The following is a 17,418-nucleotide window of genomic DNA, read 5'->3' as shown; positions in this document are numbered from 1 at the left end:
AAGTCTGGGCTTCAGCTATCTAGACTGCAACAGCTCCACTCAGTTCCTGACTGACTGGACATCCAGGTAGTGCTTATTCAAGAATAAGCTCTTCTTCTAACCAAAACGTTCTTGGGCATAAGCTAAGGAAATGAGATGCCTGAGTGTAAAGGAAGTGGAATACAATCAAAATGACAAACTGTCCATTTTTATTGTTTTTTTCTACCACATGACGCCTCTCTACCCTCCCCACCAAAACAACAAAAGAGTAGCAAGTGAAGCTAGAAAGCTTTTTAAGTTTTTAGTGGCTACCTTTCCTTTTTGTATTTCCCCTCTATATATGCCATGCTCCTATACTGCCAGTTTTTATATTAAATTGCTATTCTTTCTTCTGATTTTATTTTCTATTTTTAGGAAATTTGTTCTTGATAAGCTTCTAACAAATATACCTTTTTCAATAGGAAGAAAAGGGGCAAAGAGTAAGGGGAAGTGGGAGGGGTAGGGGAAAGGAAAGAAGGGAATGGAATTAATATGAGGAAATAAAAACACAGAAACAAAGTCATTGTAAATAGGGAGGAATGGAGGGGTTGAAGGGAAGGCAGGGGAAGGGGGAAAAATAAGAACCAAGAGAGATTATGTAAAGGTGCATATCTCCAATGATGAATGTCATTATATTGTATACCTAAAATGTACCAATAAAATAAAATTTTAAAAAACACAAATATATCTTTTTCAAATATACCAGGGTACAGCTATTGCTTTTATTTAATAAATGCTTTTTGTCATATGAAATTTAAAATTTTATGTAGTCAAATTCTTTTGAATCTTTTTTATACTTTTGTGCATTGGTTAGAAATTACTTTTTCACATATATACAAGATAATATAAATATATTCAGCGTGTGGATTTTCCTATTAGTTTTACAGTTCCACTAATGATCTAGAATTATTTTGGAGGTATAGAAGAAGGTTAAGAATCTAGTTTTGTTTTGCTTTTCTATTGTCCCTGTTACAATTTTCCAGACCACCCACTAAACCCATTTCTTCCATCTACTGACATGAAATTTTATTCACCAGTCTGGCCATCATCAACATATCCTACTTTTACAGAGGTCTCAGTGTGGAATTCCTCTTCTGTTCTATTACTTTGTCTATTCCCACATGGTTATAAATTCTTCATCACACTTAATCTATGCCTATAAAAATCTAAGATTCCTTCACTATACTTTTTCTCTAGAATTCACCTTGCTAATCTCACCTTTATTACTGAAAAGAAACACAGAACCCTTCTTAGGTTTCTCCTCCTAAATTTTGGAAGGATTATAAATGAGATTACACTTAATTTATACATTAATATAGAAAAGAACTCACAGATTTCTCATTTTGGTCTTAACAGCAGCAGTAACAGTAGCTGAAACATGATTATAGCTAACATGTGTCAAACACTTTGTGCCAGGCCTATCTGATGTGCTTATTTTGATACAATAACTTGATGTTAAGAGTCATTTTCTCGATCTCATAGATGAAAAATTAAGGCTCTAAGAGGTTATGGTACTTGCCCCAAGCACAATTAGTAAAAGAAGTAGCAAAGATTTTACTCCATGTGATGTGACTTAGATTCATACTGTGAAATGGAGTGCAGTAAAGTAATTAAAAACAAGATATGCCTTGTATTTATTAAACTATCCCTTTCAATTGAATTTTTCCTTTCTTTTTATGTCCTGTATATTAATTTCTAGCTAATATTAGCTGCTATTTTAAAAAGGATCTTTCCAGGGCTGGGGATTTAGCTCAGTGGTTCCGGCGCCTGCCTAGAAAGCACAAGGTCCTGAGTTTGATCCCTGGTACCAAAAGAAAAAAAAAGGGATCTTTCCATTTGTTGTATTTCTAACTTGCTATAGGTTTGCAAAAACTATCAATTTTAGAACATGATGGAAGTGTCCACCGTTGAGAATTTTATTTCCCTAAATTGTTTTTTAGTTGACACTGTTAGCTTTCCAAATATAGTCATATGATATTCAAATATTTGGAACTTGAATGCATCTTTTCTAATATTTGTATCTCTCAATGTCTGAATCAATCTTGCATGCTTATTAATAATGACATAGGTGCACATCTCCAATGAGGAATGTCATTATATTGTACACCTAAAATGTACCAATAAAAGGATATATATATATAAAATAATGGCATATTACTCTTTTGCAAATATAGATTCCACTTGTAATATTTTATTATTACTAAATGAGATTGGTCTATAGCTTTGTATTTCTCTGAAAGGTTTGGTACTGCCAGGAGTATAATCTCATAGATTGCCCCCTTTCATATGCTTCGGAGTGGTCTAGGATCAAATTAACCTTATTTTTTAATATTAAAATAACTCACTGTGAAACTTTTTAGGTTTATTGCTTTTATGACATTTGCTCAATTTCTTATTCCACACTGAGTGTCTATTTAGTCTCTCTTTTTTGGGGGTCAATTTTGGTAATTTATATTTCCCTATCTAATCATTTGGACTTAAAAAAGGATACTGAATAATTCTCTTGCTTGTGTAAGCCTGCAATAATTTTGTCTCACCAAAAAGGAAAAATATGAGCAACCATATAAATAACATTCTTGAAAAATATTCACAGCCAGAATGAGTTAAATGCATCAAACTGGGAATAAAATAACAGGTATACAGGCCATGGGTTTTACAAAGAAATCTTTAAACAAAGTTTTATAAGTAATGAAGTACTAATAGGACATTCATACCCAGAAAACTGTGTATAAAAGAGAAATTAAGTTCACACTACTATGAACTGTTTAACGATACATATTTCCCTACAAGGTAGAGAATGGTTTTCAATTAATTATAACATTTTACTTATAAAATAAAACTTCGAAAATCAAAAAAGTTGGTGAGATATCCCTAATTGCTACTTATCCAGTTACCTAAACCAGAAAAGTAGGCTAAATAGTAAAGTACAAAGTGACATGTCTCTCTTATTTATTTGACATATTATTATTCAAACATCTAATGAGCACTCGCTGCGTTCAGCCAAACCTGTAGTCCTGGCTGTGAGGGAGGCCGAGGTGGGAAGATCACTTGAGCCTAAGAGTTCAAGACCTGCCTGAGCAACATAATGAACACCATCTCAAAAAAAAAAAAAAAAATCTAATAAGCACTTGCTACGAGCTGGACATTGTATCAGACATACAGAAATGGTTAAGATACAGTCCTTTGGCTTATAAAACTTATTTCCCTCATTCCTAGTTCCACCATATTAATAGCTATACATAAAAACAGTAAGAAGTATAAATAGCCACCATGCTAGAACCTTCCTTTATAAGTCACAGGAGTTTCGTAAGAGTTAAAAATCAAATATCAGACACATTAAACTATTCATACAAATATCCATCCATACTAGTAAATCCTGATGCTTGAATTCGATATCATTTTCCTTTCTATAAGAAGGCTCTAAGTAAAGACATAAGTCTAAAAGAGCTCAGAATCCACAGCTTTGACAAGAAAGTAAAAACCAAAAGGGCAAAAAAGAAAAATAATTTCATTTTCTAAATGTTTAATGAAATAGAATATTAAAATGTCCATAAGGAAATATCAAAAGAAAAACAAGTGAGCATATTTTAGAAAATATTACACATCAAAAGGATCCTCTGCACTAAGAGTAGAATGTTAATGATAACCAGTAAGTTAGTATTCACATTACCATTCTTCAGAAACACTCATCTATAAACACTGTGCAGCATATATGCAGTACCATGACACAAGCAGTGTGCTCTGAGATGGCACAGACCTACCTGTGCACATGATTCTTCAGGTGTTTTGGCACTAACTGAATAAAGTGCTGGGAGATCTAGTCTATGCACAGAGAATCTCTCCAGAGTATGCAAAAGTGCTGGAGCAAGGTGGGAAGTTTGGCCTGAGCCTCGTTCTCCAGACAGCAATAATCGTGGCCTGTAAGAGGTTGGCTGATGATAAGGTGACCTGTAATACACATAAGACGTAATAATGATTTCAAAACTATACATCCTGAAGATCAATATAAAACAGCAGGCAAAATATTACATTAAAAGGATAGAACTCCAAATTAATAAAATTTGATTATCTTTTTAGTACAGTGATTTTTTTTTACTAGTTGTGATTCAAAACTGCTATTTCTGACATTAATAAAGAAAATGTGAAAGTATAAAATCCATTCTAAAGAAAGAAATATCTCAGCATTAATCCTATCATAACATATATATTAACTCAGAGAATGTAAAAGACTATGTCTTTTAGTTATTAATTATTCACGATCAAATGCTAACAATCTCACTTTTCCAACACAAGTAGATCGATCTACAGGTCGTTCCAAATACAAGACTTTCTTTTTAATGGTTAAAATGGCAGTTTTTATGTTGTATATATTTTTCATGGCTGCGGGTTTTGTGTGTGTGTGATTTTAGTTCCTTTATTTTTTTCCTTAAATTCTTTTATTGGTACATTTTCGGTATAAAATATATTTACATTTATCATTGGGAACTTGTACCTTCACAGGATGTATCTTGGTTCTTATTTTTTCCCCATTCCCCTGCCCTCCCTTAGACTGACTGCTGTGGTTTAAACATGACCTCCATAAATTCAATGTTGATTCTTTTTTGCGGGGGGCGGTGCCGGGATGGCACTCGGGACCTTGCCCTTGCGAGGCAGGCGGCGGAACCACTGAGCTAAATCCCCGGCCCCTCGATGTTGATTCTCACTCATTCATGTGATAGTATAAACAGGCAGGGCCTTTAGAGGTGATTACACCACGAAGACAACTCCTTTTAAAGGGCTCCCAAGAACCAGCTAGCTCCTTTGGCCCCTTCCTCCGAGCAAGGATACGGTACTCAAATGCTGTCCTGGAAACAGAGACCAGGCCGTCACCAGACACCAAACATGCTGGTGCTGTGATCTTAATATCCCAGCCTCTGTAACTGGCAGCTATAAATATAAACTGTTTATAAATTACACAGTATAAGGCGTTTTGTTAAAACAGGACAAACTGACTAAAACTATCACAAGTTTTAAAACAGAAATTTTAAAAATTAGGCCCTTTTCAGAGATCGTAAATTTTGTTTCTGTGACAAAAAAACAAAAACAAAAAAACCCAACTAACTGTTCTTATCCTAATATAAGACATCTAAAGCTATCCACTAAAAAAGCAAAGTAAATTAAATCTAACTTAATTTGTATTTTCAAAATTTTACAGTAGCATTTAAAATAATAAAATGAAATAATAAAGTTCACTCACTATAGATGGTGCGGAAATTCTAAGGCAATGCAATGAAGATAATGCAAAATAAAAATGAAATGGAAAGAAACAGGGGAAAAGCTGATGCATGTAAAGGATAGAATTATGCGCTAAAATATCCAAAGGAATCTCTTAAAGATATCAGAAACTACCAACAAAGAAGCAAGATAGAAGACAGAAATGGAAGGGGGCAAAAAACAACACCCCAAATTTCCTCAACACCAACAATAATCAATGTAAAATAAAAAGATCCTATTTACAACCGCAGGACCAATACAAAAGGTAAACAAACAATATCAAGTATCTCAGCAAGAAAAGCATGAAATTGAACCAGTACACAAAGATTGCATATATAAAGATAGAAATTCCTCCTAACCATATATTTTATGCATTTAACAATTTCAAGGAAAATTCCCTGAAGAATTTGAGGATGGGGAATTTAAAATATTTTCAACTTTATCTGAAAGAATAATCAAATAAGATCATTAAGAAAATTTTGGAAAAGTTTAGAGCATTTAAATGGGTGTTACATACAAGGCCTTTATACAGATTTCTTGCTTGATTTTCTTAACAATCCCGTGAAATATACTTTCATTGTATTAAACAGATGAGGAAACCACGCTTAGAGTGGTTAGATATGAGACTGTAAAAGTGGGTGACACAACTCAAATTTTTCATTTACAGGATGGGGATGTAGTCCAGTGGTAGAACGCTTGCCAAGCCTGTGGCAAGGCCTTGTGTTTGATCCCAAGTGCCACCTGCCTCAACAAAAAAACTCTTTCAGATCCAGATCCACATGGTTGCAAAGCCTAGGTTCTGAACCACAATGTTAAGATGTACCCGACTTTATACCAAAACACATTACACAATAAAAATTAATAGAAGGATACACTGAAGAAAAACACAATGAAACATAATAGCTCAGGAAACAATTCAGTAACTGAAAACATTTTATACAAGCATAAAAAATAGGGCCTGGGATTTAGCTCAGTAGTTCTGCCACCTGCCTCACAAGCTCAAGGTCCCAAGTTCAATCCCTGGTACCAAAAAGAAAAAACACAAACCAGAGGATTCAGATCCTCATTTCACAGTATCAACAAAATGAATTTCAGAGCTGAAGATATAGTTCAGTAGTAGAGCTCTTGCCTAGTATGCATGAGGCCCTGGGTTTTTAAACCCAGTAGCACAAAAGAACAAAATGAACTCTAATGCAAATATAAAGAAAAACAAATGATATATATATATATATAGATATATATATATATACACATACACTATAATCATATATAGTATATATAATTTCATATATATATATAACGTCCACATAAATATTTTGTTCCGTACTGTTTCTCATAGCACTGGGAATCTAACACATGGGACTCTACCCATGAGCCATTCAAGCAGCCCTCATATATTTTTCAACTTATGTGTCTGTTTGTTTTGTTTTTTGGTACTGGGGATTGAACTTGGGTCCTTGCGCTTGCAAGGGAGGCGGTGGAACCACTGAGCTAAATTCCTGGCCCGCCTTCAAATATTTTTAATTCATGAAAAACTAAAAACTTTTTGTAACTCAAAAAATCATAGTATGAATCATATGGCAACCAAATGAGACAAAGACTGCCATAAATAGCAATGATCCTTAATGTATAAAATAACAGGGCCGGGGGGTGGGGATTTAGCTCGGTGGTTTTGCGTTCAATCCCAGGTGCCCAAATAAATAAATAAATAAATAAATAAATAAATAAATAAATAAAATAACAGGGCCGGGGATGTAGCTCAGTGGTGCCGTGCCTGCCTTCCAAGCGCAAGGTCCTGAGTTCGATCCATGGGGGGATGGGGTGCAAGGGGGATTAAAGTAGTAACAATAGGGCTGGGGATATAGCTCAGCAGCACAGCACCTGCTGGGCAAGTGTGAGTCAATTCCCAGTACAAAAAAAAAAAAGACAACAAATAAACACAAAAACCTACCTCTCTAGGGGCAAAGGACAGGAAGAGATGTTCAAAAGGAAAACAGAAAAAGACAACATCTTAAAAATGCTTAATCATTTAACAACTGTAGAATGCCTACTATGCTCAATATCTTGGCCCTAGGTATTCTACAATTCTACTGCTAGCACAGTTTATAACAACAGTATTTACTGAAAACAGAAATATGCAAATTATAATTCACTGTGATTAACAAGTGGAATTGTTTAAGTACGAGGTATTACAGGAAATCCCAATTAGAGAAGTGGTTTCTTGGAAGCATTATCAAAGCAGAAACCCAAAAAGAGTACAAGCAGAAGGGGTAATTCCAAGAAAGAAAAGGATGTACAAAGTACCAGAAGTTAAAAAGAACATGGACCTTTGTACTAACTTATATGGTTCATACAGCCAGCTCCTTTTCACACAGGAGCAATGTAGGGGTAAAGGTGCTAGGACAGGGGAGAATGGGGAAAAGAGGGAGTCTACGTTGTTAAAAGTTAGAACCTGCACTGCAGACAATCAGGAAACACTAGGATACTGTGGAAGAATACATAATCATGCACAGTCAGCCTCCACATCCATAGGTTTCCATATCCATGGATTCAACCAAAATGTTTGGGAAATAAAGCTGTGTTTCTATTGAACATGTACAGACTTCTTCTCTTCACTATTCCCCAACCAATACAGTATAACAACTAATTACATACTACTTACATTATTTTAGGCAGTATAAGCTATCTAGAAATGATTTTAAATATACAGATTTTCATACACCATTTTTTTAAATTTATGTATTAATTGGTACATTTTAGGTATACAATACGTTTACATTTATCATTGGGTGCTTGTACCTGTACATGATGCATCTTGGTTCTTATTTTTTCCCCATTACCTGTGCGTCCTTCACCCTTCCACCCTTCTCTATTTACATAGTTTGTTTCCACGGTTTTTTTTCTTTCTCATAATTTTTCCTTTCCCCTCTTCCCTTTCCCCTTTCCCTCCCGCCACCCCTCCACCTTTGGACCTTTTCCTATTTCAAATTATCAATTGTTCATTTTAATCATTTTAATCCTTATTTACACTTTTGGTTTCTCACACTAGAGAAACTATTCGGTATTTACACGTGTGTCCTATTTATTTCACTTAACAGTGTGGCCTCAAAATGCATCCATTTAGCTATAAATGACTCTAGTTTCTCCTTTTTGGTGGCTGAGTAGTACTCCATTTTATTTAAAAAACCCACATCTTCTTTATCCAGTTTCCAGTTGATGGGCACTTGGGCTGTTTCCAAACCTTAGCTATTACAAACTGTGCCGCTATAAACATAGGTGCACATATAGCGCTGTGGTATGACTCTTTTAATTCTTTGGGGAAGATACACAGCAGGGAAATAGCTGGGTCAAGGGTCAGGGATTTAGCTCAGTGGCTCTGCTGCCTGAATTGCAAGCATGAGGTCCCGAGTTCAACACCTGGTACCAAAAAAAGAAATAGCTGGGTCAAATGGGACCTTTAGTCCTAGATCTTTGCGGTATCTCCACACTGATTTCCATAGTGGTTGCACCAGTCTGCACTCCCACCAACAATGGAGAAGAGTTCCTTTTCCCCATCCCCCCACCAGCATTTGTTATTGGTTGATTTCTTGATAGCAGCCATTCTTTGTGGGGTGAGGTGGAATCTCAGTGTTGTTTTCATCTGCATTTCTTGGATGATCAGTGATGTTGAACATTTTTTCATGTATTTATTTGCTGCTTTTACTTCTTTGTCTGAGAAATGTCTGTTCATTTCGGATGCCCATTTTTGAATTGGGTCTTTGAATTTGGGGGTCTGATTTTCTTCAGTTCTTTATATATTCTAGATAGTAGCCCTTTGTCTGAGGTACAGCTGCTAAAAATTTCTTCCCATATTGTAGGTTGTCTCTTAGCTCTGTTGGCAGTTTCTCTTGCAGTGCAGAAGCTTTTTAATAAGATGAGATCCCAGTGGTTGGTTCTTTGTGTTAGCACCCGTGAAGTTTTATTCATAAAGTCTTTTCCTATGCCAATGTCATCGAGAGTTTTACCTAACTTATCTTCCAGCAAGCTTACTGTTTCTGTCTTGATATTTAGCTCTTTAATCCACTTCGATCTTAGTTTAGTGCGGTGATAGGTATGGGTATAGTTTTAATCTCTTGCAGTTTGAAATTCAGTTTTTCCAACACCATTTATTGAACAGGCTATCTTTTCTCCAATGAGGGCAATTGGCTCCTTTGTCACAGATGAGCTGGCTGAGTATGTCTGGAGTTGTTTCTGCATCTTCTAATCTATTCCACTGATCCTCAGGTCTGTTTCTTTGCCAGTACCATGCTGTTTTTATCACAGTAGTTTTGTAGTAGTTTCAAGTTGGGGATTGTGATGCCCCCAGCCATGTCTCTGTTGCCCAGAATTGCTTTTGCTATTCTAGGTTTCTTCTGCTTCCAAATGAATTTTTGGACTGTTTTCTCTAGTTCTGTGAAGTATATTGTTGGAATTTCAATTGGTATTGCATTAAATCTATATAGTAGTTTTGGAAGTATGGCCATTTTCACTATATTGATTCTTCCTACCCAGGAACAAGGGATATCTTTCCATTTTCTTATATCCTCTTCAATCTCCTTCTTTAGAGTGCTGTAGTTTTCAGTATAGAGGTCTTTTGCTTCCTTTGTTAGGTTGATTCTTAGATATTTCATTTTTTTAGATGCTACTGTAAAAGGAATTATTTCCCGAATTTCTCTCTCAATGGGTCTGTTATTTGCGTATAAGAAGGCTATTGTTTTTTGAGTGTTGCCCTTATATCCAGCTACTCTACTGAATCTGTCAATTAGGTCTAGAAGGCTTCTGACTGAGTTTTTTGGGTCTTCTATGTAAAGTATCATATCATCAGCAAATAATGACAGTTTCACTTCTTCCTTTCCTATCTTTATTCCTTTTATTTCTTTCTCTTGTCTAATTGCTATGGCTAATGTTTCCAGAACAATATTGAACAGGAGTGGTGATAGTGGGCATCCTTGTCTTGTTCCTGATTTTAGTGTGAAAGTTTTAAGTTTTTGACCATTTAGTATGATGTTGGCTGTTGGTTTTTCATAGATAGCATTAATCAGGTTGAGATAAAGACCTTCTATTCCAATTTTTTGTAGCGTTTTTATAATAAATGGGTGCTGGATTTGGTCAAATGCCTTTTCTGCATCTATTGAGATGATCATATGGTTTTTGTCCTTGACTCTGTTAATATAGTGTGTTAAATTTATTGATTTACAGATGTTGAACCATCCTTGCATCCCTGGGATAAATCCAACTTGGTCAGGGTGTATGATCTTCTTGATGACCCTCTCTATTCTGTTTGCCAGTATCTTGTTGAAGATTTTTGCATCTATGTTCATTAGGGAGATTGGTCTGCAGTTCTCTTTTTGGGTTGGGTCTTTCCCTGGTTTTGGAATCAAAGTAACACTTGCTTCCAGGAATGAATTTGGAAGCCCTGCTTCCCTTTCAATTTCCTTGATGAGTTTAAAGAGTAATGGCGATAGTTCTTCTTTAAACGTCTTGTAGAATTCAGCAGTGAACCCATTAGGACCTGGGCTTTTCTTTGTTGGTAAATTTTTTATTACATTTTCAATTTCACTCATTGTTACTGGGGTTCATACACCATTTTATATGAGACTTGATTACCCACTGATTTTAGGATTCCAGGCGGGTCCTGGAATCAATCCCCAGAGACACTAAGGGACAACTGCTCACAGGCATGAGATGTTAATGATAATCTAAACAATAAGAGTATCAAAGAAGGAAAGAACAGGCAAAAGTGAGGCTTATTTAATAGGAAAAATCAACAAGACTTCATCATTAATGAGATATAGGAAGGAAAATGAAGAAAAAAGTGAGGGTGATGTTAAACTCTTGCTAGGACAAGAGAATGGAATGTAGGTCTCAAGACTCTCAGGAAGCAAAGCAGAGACATAGTCCAGCTTCAGACAGAATGATGTGTAGTACAGCAAGGGACAGACCTGCAACTGAACAGGGTCGGAAGCTCAAAGAATAATGTAGGCTTGAGAATGATCTGGCAGTCATTTACACAGAGATAAAAGAAAATAAGAAAATATAAAAACAATGACAAATATCTTTTTATCTGTTAGAGTAATTAAAAATTAACTTTAATACCCTTTATTATTGAGAGGGTGGCAATTAATATCTGTTCAAAACTGTACATTAACTCACTCCACCAAAAAGACTCACTGACCTCTTACCATTTTTTCGTAGGACTTACTTTCTAATATTTTTGTCTACCTATTCCATTTATTATTTTATTGCAGGCCTCCTTTGGCTAAAAATCTAACTTCAGTGAGGGCTGGCATCTTATCCATTTTCTTTACTGACATAGCAAAGTATCTAGGATAATTTCTAGCACAGAATGGACAATTTTGAAAAAATATTTGAATGAGCAAATGAATATGTAAAAGAACAAATAAATGATTAAAAACAAGAAAATATTTTTTCAACTATATGTTGATAAAGGTTTGAAACACAAACAGAACCGGGGATGTAGCTCAGTGGTAGAGTGTTTACCTGCCATGTATGAGGCACTAGGTTCAACACCCAGCACCACACACTCTTAAAGAAAAGAGGAGGAGCAGACAGAGAGGGGGAAGCAAAGTGAGAGGAAAAAGAGAGGGAGGGACAGGGGCGAGGGAGGAGGAGGGAAGAAGTGAGAGAGGGAAGAAGGAGGGAGGGCAAGAGGAGGGGAGGAGGAGGAGGAGCTCCTCAAAATTCACAGGGTACTAAGAAGCTAGCCCCTTATATGTTAGTGGCAAAAATGTAAATTAGTATAGCCGTACTAAAAGTACTATTCTAATCTGTATCAAAGTTTTAACACAACAATCACACTTCTTAAAATTTACCTTCAGCTCTGAATCAGATAATGATGTAAAGATATATACTTAAAAAGATGCTTATTACAGCACTGTTTATAAAAGAAGTCAACTAAAACCCTCAAATTTTATAAATTCTCTAAGTTTTGTATCATTTAAGAAATTACATACTATATATCTATCTTAAAGAACGCTCTTAAACATACACTAACATAAAGTACTCCCAGTATAATGGATTAAAAAATACATGACATTAACAACTTACAGGGTTACATAATCTGTATAAAACAATGTGTAAGTCTACTTCTATGCCTAAAGAGAACATGGAAGTGTGGTCACCAAAACGTTAACAAATATTACCTTCAGGTGCTGGGGCTTTAATTTTTACTTTCTTCTTTATGCTCTTCTTTATTAGTTGAATTTTCTACACAGTATATCATCTTTCTAATCAGAAAAAACAAAGCTATTTTCATTTTTAAAACCTCAGAAAGCTCTGCTGCTAATGGTACATAAAGAAAGAAAGAAAACTTATTTTCCATCATAAGGCTTCTTCTGTATCAGATTGGGAGACCTTAACTACCTTGGGTCCTACTTATCTTAAATCTTAAAATTAAAAAAAAAAGCTGCCACATTTTTTGAAATTATTCCCCAAAACCACTAGCAATACCCCAGACTAGTATATTTAGTGACCACTGCCAATGTTAGGCTTTCTTCTTGCCTGTTATCTTTTTCTGAATTGATCTTTCATGCTAATTCGTGTTATTTATAGAAAAGAAAACCAAAACAAATCACCTCCATGTGCAGCACTTATTAAAAGGCTTTTATTAAGTTCAAAAATTAATCTGGAAAAAAAAAACCCCAGGAAACAGCAGAAAAGTTGGTTGCACAAATTGCTAGCAGCATGATCCTGCACAGTTATCTCTTCTGTGTTTCAGTTTCCTTGTCTATAAAATACATGACAGTATTCCAAGTGCTGTGTATCACGTCCGTAGATCTAGTCAGCACTGTGACACTAACTTTCATCGCCTCACAACGCAGTGTCACGGCATCTCTGGGAAGCTTCCCTGGACACCCAACAGCACTAGTACTGCTTTCACAGAACTGCAGCCACATCACAACCACTGCCAACCCTAACACAAGAACTTCTCCAGAGTAAGAACCACACTCTATCTTTTCATGTTTGCGGTTTCAATACCTATTACAGCACCCAGCATACAGTAAACAAAAATGGAAGAATAGGTGACTACAGATAAATTAACAAATACTGAGACATCTAAAAAGAGAAAAGCTTGGTCTAGATTATAGCTCTCTTACTATTAAATCAAAGTGAAACCAATAAACTAGAAAAGCTTAAAGGAACTAAAGCAATCCTTTCAGAAAAGCTCAACTAAGCAAATGAGCCATCCCAATGGCATACATCAGTGGGAGAGTATGTTCTTAGTAAAAACTCAATACAAAACTGGAAACAAAGCTTTCTAATACCAAGATCTATTTATGTATTTCTTTATTGACAACAGAGCTATCTTATACATTTGAGACATAAGTCTTGATGGATAGCTCCTGTTACCACATAATTCAAAACCAAACAACTAAAACTGTCAAAACAGCACTCTCTCTCTCACACATGACACGCACTAGCAAAGTAATGGCCATGGTATCTAATTTTCCCATAGCTATTAATAAAACATCTGTAAAATGGAAGAAAGAGTGTAAGAAAACATCCCTGAGAACAAAAAGGAAAGGACTTGGAAAAGAAGAAACTTGCTTGCTGTTATCACATCAAGAAAACAACAGATGAAAAGAAAAAGAAAGCATCAGATGAAAGTAATTTGGGTTCACTTTAAAAAAGGAAAAACAAAGGATTATTAATGCAAGTAATCAAAACAACACTTCACCAAAATCTACATAAGGCAAACACTGACTCAGGGTGAAGACTTGAATTTGTTCAAAACACCTCTAAAGAAAAGACTTAGAAGTACACACCATGTGGCCTCTTCTAACAGAAACACTGTTAGATCTACCTGACCGGAGCTTTATGGTCCTTCAACTATAGTGCTAATTATGTAAATACAAGTAATGATGCTGTTAGAATCTGAAAACTGTATGTTCTCTTAATTTAAAATAACAGTTGCACTAAAAGTATTTATTTACCCATAATGGTGAACAAGAAAAGCTGCTTTAACACAGATAATGAAAAGGCAAAAGTAAATAGAAAAACCATAAAGTTCAAATTACAAAAGTGTAAACTGATGAGGTTTTAGAGAAGCAAAAGCTTTTAATTACTGAGGAACTTTTCATTCAAAATCTCTTCAGTAACTTTAGAATCCCTAAATCACTTGTAACCTATCACAAGTTAAAGTATTCTAGATCATGGTAAATAAATATTTCATTTCTGTTCATTTTAGTTCAAATAAAAACCAATAAACTTGGGGCCCACAGGTTGATTCCCAAAGGTTAATCTGTGCCCTAACAAAAGAAATTTAAAAAAGAAAAGAAAAAACACAATCATCAAAAAACAAGAAGAAGAAAACTAGTAGATAAGATTCTCCTACTTGGGAAAAACAATCTAAATCATTGATCAGCAAACTAATTATCATCGCGTAACATATATAGAAAATGTTTTCCAGAACTATGTCTGAACAGAAAAATACAGACCCCCAAAGTTAAGCCACAAGTAAAAAACATATTATCATTCTAAATATAAACTTTCAAAAATAATTTTAAATTGAAAGAAATTCAAAATAAATGACTCACATTGTAAAATGAAGGTAGGATTTATGGATAGCAGCAGCTGATGACTGTTTCTTTGGTGATCCTGAGTGACAACTAGTCTCAAAAATTGATAAAGCATTCTCATCTTCACTATCATCTACAATTAGAGTTTCTATATCTGTTCAAAAATAAAAAAGCACAAGTGATTTAATATCAGTACTCTATAAAACTTAAGAAAACTTGGGTTAAAAATCAAGTGATATTACAAATAAGTTATCCATCAAATAATATAGATTGCACAAATTGACAAATTAACATTTTGAATAATTTATAAATGGAATTAATAAAATTCCTTCAGTATTACAATCCATTTAAGTAGTAGGATATGCAAACTGGGAAACTTTCTTGACTAAAACACATCTGGAAAAAAGTGGCAGTGTCATAAAAATCCCACCTACCAACTAGAACTTCGGGTTAAACTGACCAAAATCAGTCCATTTCATATTTTGCTCAGTTAATAGGTCGCTGCATCAAGGCCAGTTCTGATGAAATCAACAATAAGGAGCGAACTGATCCTTTAAAAAAAATGGTATACAACTTTTCACGGAAAACAAAGCTTAGCCAGGTAAGAGATAAATGGCTGTATCTCAGCAACTCAAGAGGCTGAGGCAGGAGGATTTCAAATTACAGGTCAGCCTGAGCAACTCAGTGAGATCCTGTCTTGAAATAAAAATAGCTGGGGAGCTGGGGATGTAGCTCAGTACTCCCAATTCCCAGTACCACAGAAAAAAGAGGGGGGGGGGGGGAAGAGAGAGAACCTAGCCTAATTAAGATGGAGGTGAAAGCCAGGTGTTATGGTGCATGCCTGTAATCCCAGCACTCAGAAGGCTGAGGCAGGAAGATAGCCATAAATTCAAGGCCAGCCTGTCTCAAAAATAATTTTTAAAATTTAAAAAGACCAAGGTGGAAATTCAGTCACAGTCAGTCTTAAAAATGCACTCATTCAAACAGCATTGCTCTCTTTATGGGCCTTAGGTTATACTTAGTGGATTAACTAAAACTAAAATTCATACAGAGAGTGCAATAAAACTTTCTGGATACAACCTGAAATAGTAACAGCTGTATTTCACATGTGCCTATCAAAAGTGCCAATTTCATCAGTAAAGAACAGTGCTGTCTATGTGGAGGACATGAGGAAGAATCAAACTTGGTAGAAATCAACTCCAGGTGTGGCTGTGTGCGCCTGTAAGGCCACTACTTAGGAGAGGCAGGAGGATCACCAGAGCACAAGAGTGCAAGGCGAGAGAGAGAGACAGAGAGAGAGACAGAGAGAGAGACAGAGAGAGAGACAGAGAGAGAGAGATTCTCCACCCCACCCCAAAAAGACTGACACAAATCATAACCTTCCAAAATGGGCGGGGTGGGAGAAGGAGAAAATAATACTGAATTCTGCCGCCGGATGGAGATCTCGGTGGCTTTTTTAAAAAAGCTAAATATTTACTAAGACTAGTCTTTTAAAATAAGCTAGAAAATAACTGAGTACTTTCTGACTGCTAATTTCATACAGAGAGGATACTTATCTAAGAAACAATATTAAAGAACAAAAACATCCAGAATACATCTAACTAACTAAAAGAAAACTGCTGACAATAAAAATTTGATTGGCCTTCCTCACTGGTGCGTGTCATTTAATTCAATTAGCTGGAGCTAAAGTATACTTTATACTTATGGGAGGGGGGAAATTGAGAGGAAAACAGGTAATTCTGTAAAATGATCATTCTCACATGGAAATAAAAGGGCCATAATCTTGCAGAAAGGAAGGGGAGACTTTTAGTTTTTTAAAGGTAATGTAAATTTTTCCACAAGTTGAAAATTTTGGGGGAAGATACATGTTCCCATTTATGAAAAACACAGATTTAAAAAGATACATAGGTCATGGCATAATTCCTGGCTCACGTATAGTACAACGTGTGCTCCTTTCCCTACTGCAAAATTTAAGAAGTTAATCCATGTAAATGTAATCTAGTCAACTCATGTAACTCTATCCCTAAAAATTAAGTTTCTGAAAAATATATTTATAATGACAGCAAAATTCATCAACAGTAGTTATGATTTTTACATACATATCTACTTTTTTGTGGTATTAGAGACCAAACGCAGGACCTCACAGATAGGGCAAGCACTCTGCCACTGAGCTAGATGCCCATAACACAGCTACATGCTATATAACATTTTAATGTTAGTGTGTTTCTCAGAACCTCCCCCCCCCCTTTTAGAAACAAAGTCTCGCTCTGCAGTTCAGGCCGGCCTTGAACTCACTATGAAGCCCAGGCTGCCCTTGAACTCTAGGTGATCCTCCTACCTCACCCTCTAAGTCATCTTCTATTTGGAGCAAACTCCATCCCAGTAAGACGCCACACCCCACAGAAAGTACACTTCTTCACCTCACACACTTCACCTCACAGTTCAGAGGTCTCACTCTGATAGCATGCCAACCTAAACTTCTAGTTTTCTCCTGCAAATGAGTGCTTGCTTTTAGAGGCAGCTTTCTGTTCTTATCTCAGATCCCAAAGAACAATCTTAAGGCTTAAACAAACTCATGGCCCTCTAGTCC

General features: G+C 35.6%; 1 protein-coding gene across 19 annotated transcripts in view; it reads right to left on the bottom strand.

Moving 5' to 3' along the window:
- Positions 1 to 17,418, bottom strand: part of Atad2b (ATPase family AAA domain containing 2B) — a 168,161-nt gene that overhangs the window by 49,477 nt on the left and 101,266 nt on the right. For all 19 annotated transcript variants that reach the window (XR_015453239.1, XR_015453238.1, XM_087216627.1 and 16 more), the window contains 2 exons: positions 14,847 to 14,982; positions 3,780 to 3,966 (listed from right to left, as the gene is read on the bottom strand). Coding sequence is in view for 17 of the 19 variants with exons in the window: in XM_087216627.1 (XP_087072753.1) it covers positions 3,780 to 3,966; positions 14,847 to 14,982 (323 nt within the window). In the remaining 2 variants the exon portion in view is untranslated. The remainder of the gene's footprint in view (positions 1 to 3,779; positions 3,967 to 14,846; positions 14,983 to 17,418) is intronic.

Source organism: Heterocephalus glaber, unplaced genomic scaffold (genome assembly GCF_053883595.1).
Source record: "Heterocephalus glaber isolate CG9 unplaced genomic scaffold, H.glaber_assembly_v1.0 deba00001457, whole genome shotgun sequence".
NCBI classification, from domain to species: domain Eukaryota; kingdom Metazoa; phylum Chordata; class Mammalia; order Rodentia; family Bathyergidae; genus Heterocephalus; species Heterocephalus glaber.
Note: the sequence above shows the minus strand (reverse complement) of the source record. Positions and strands in the feature narration are given on the sequence as shown.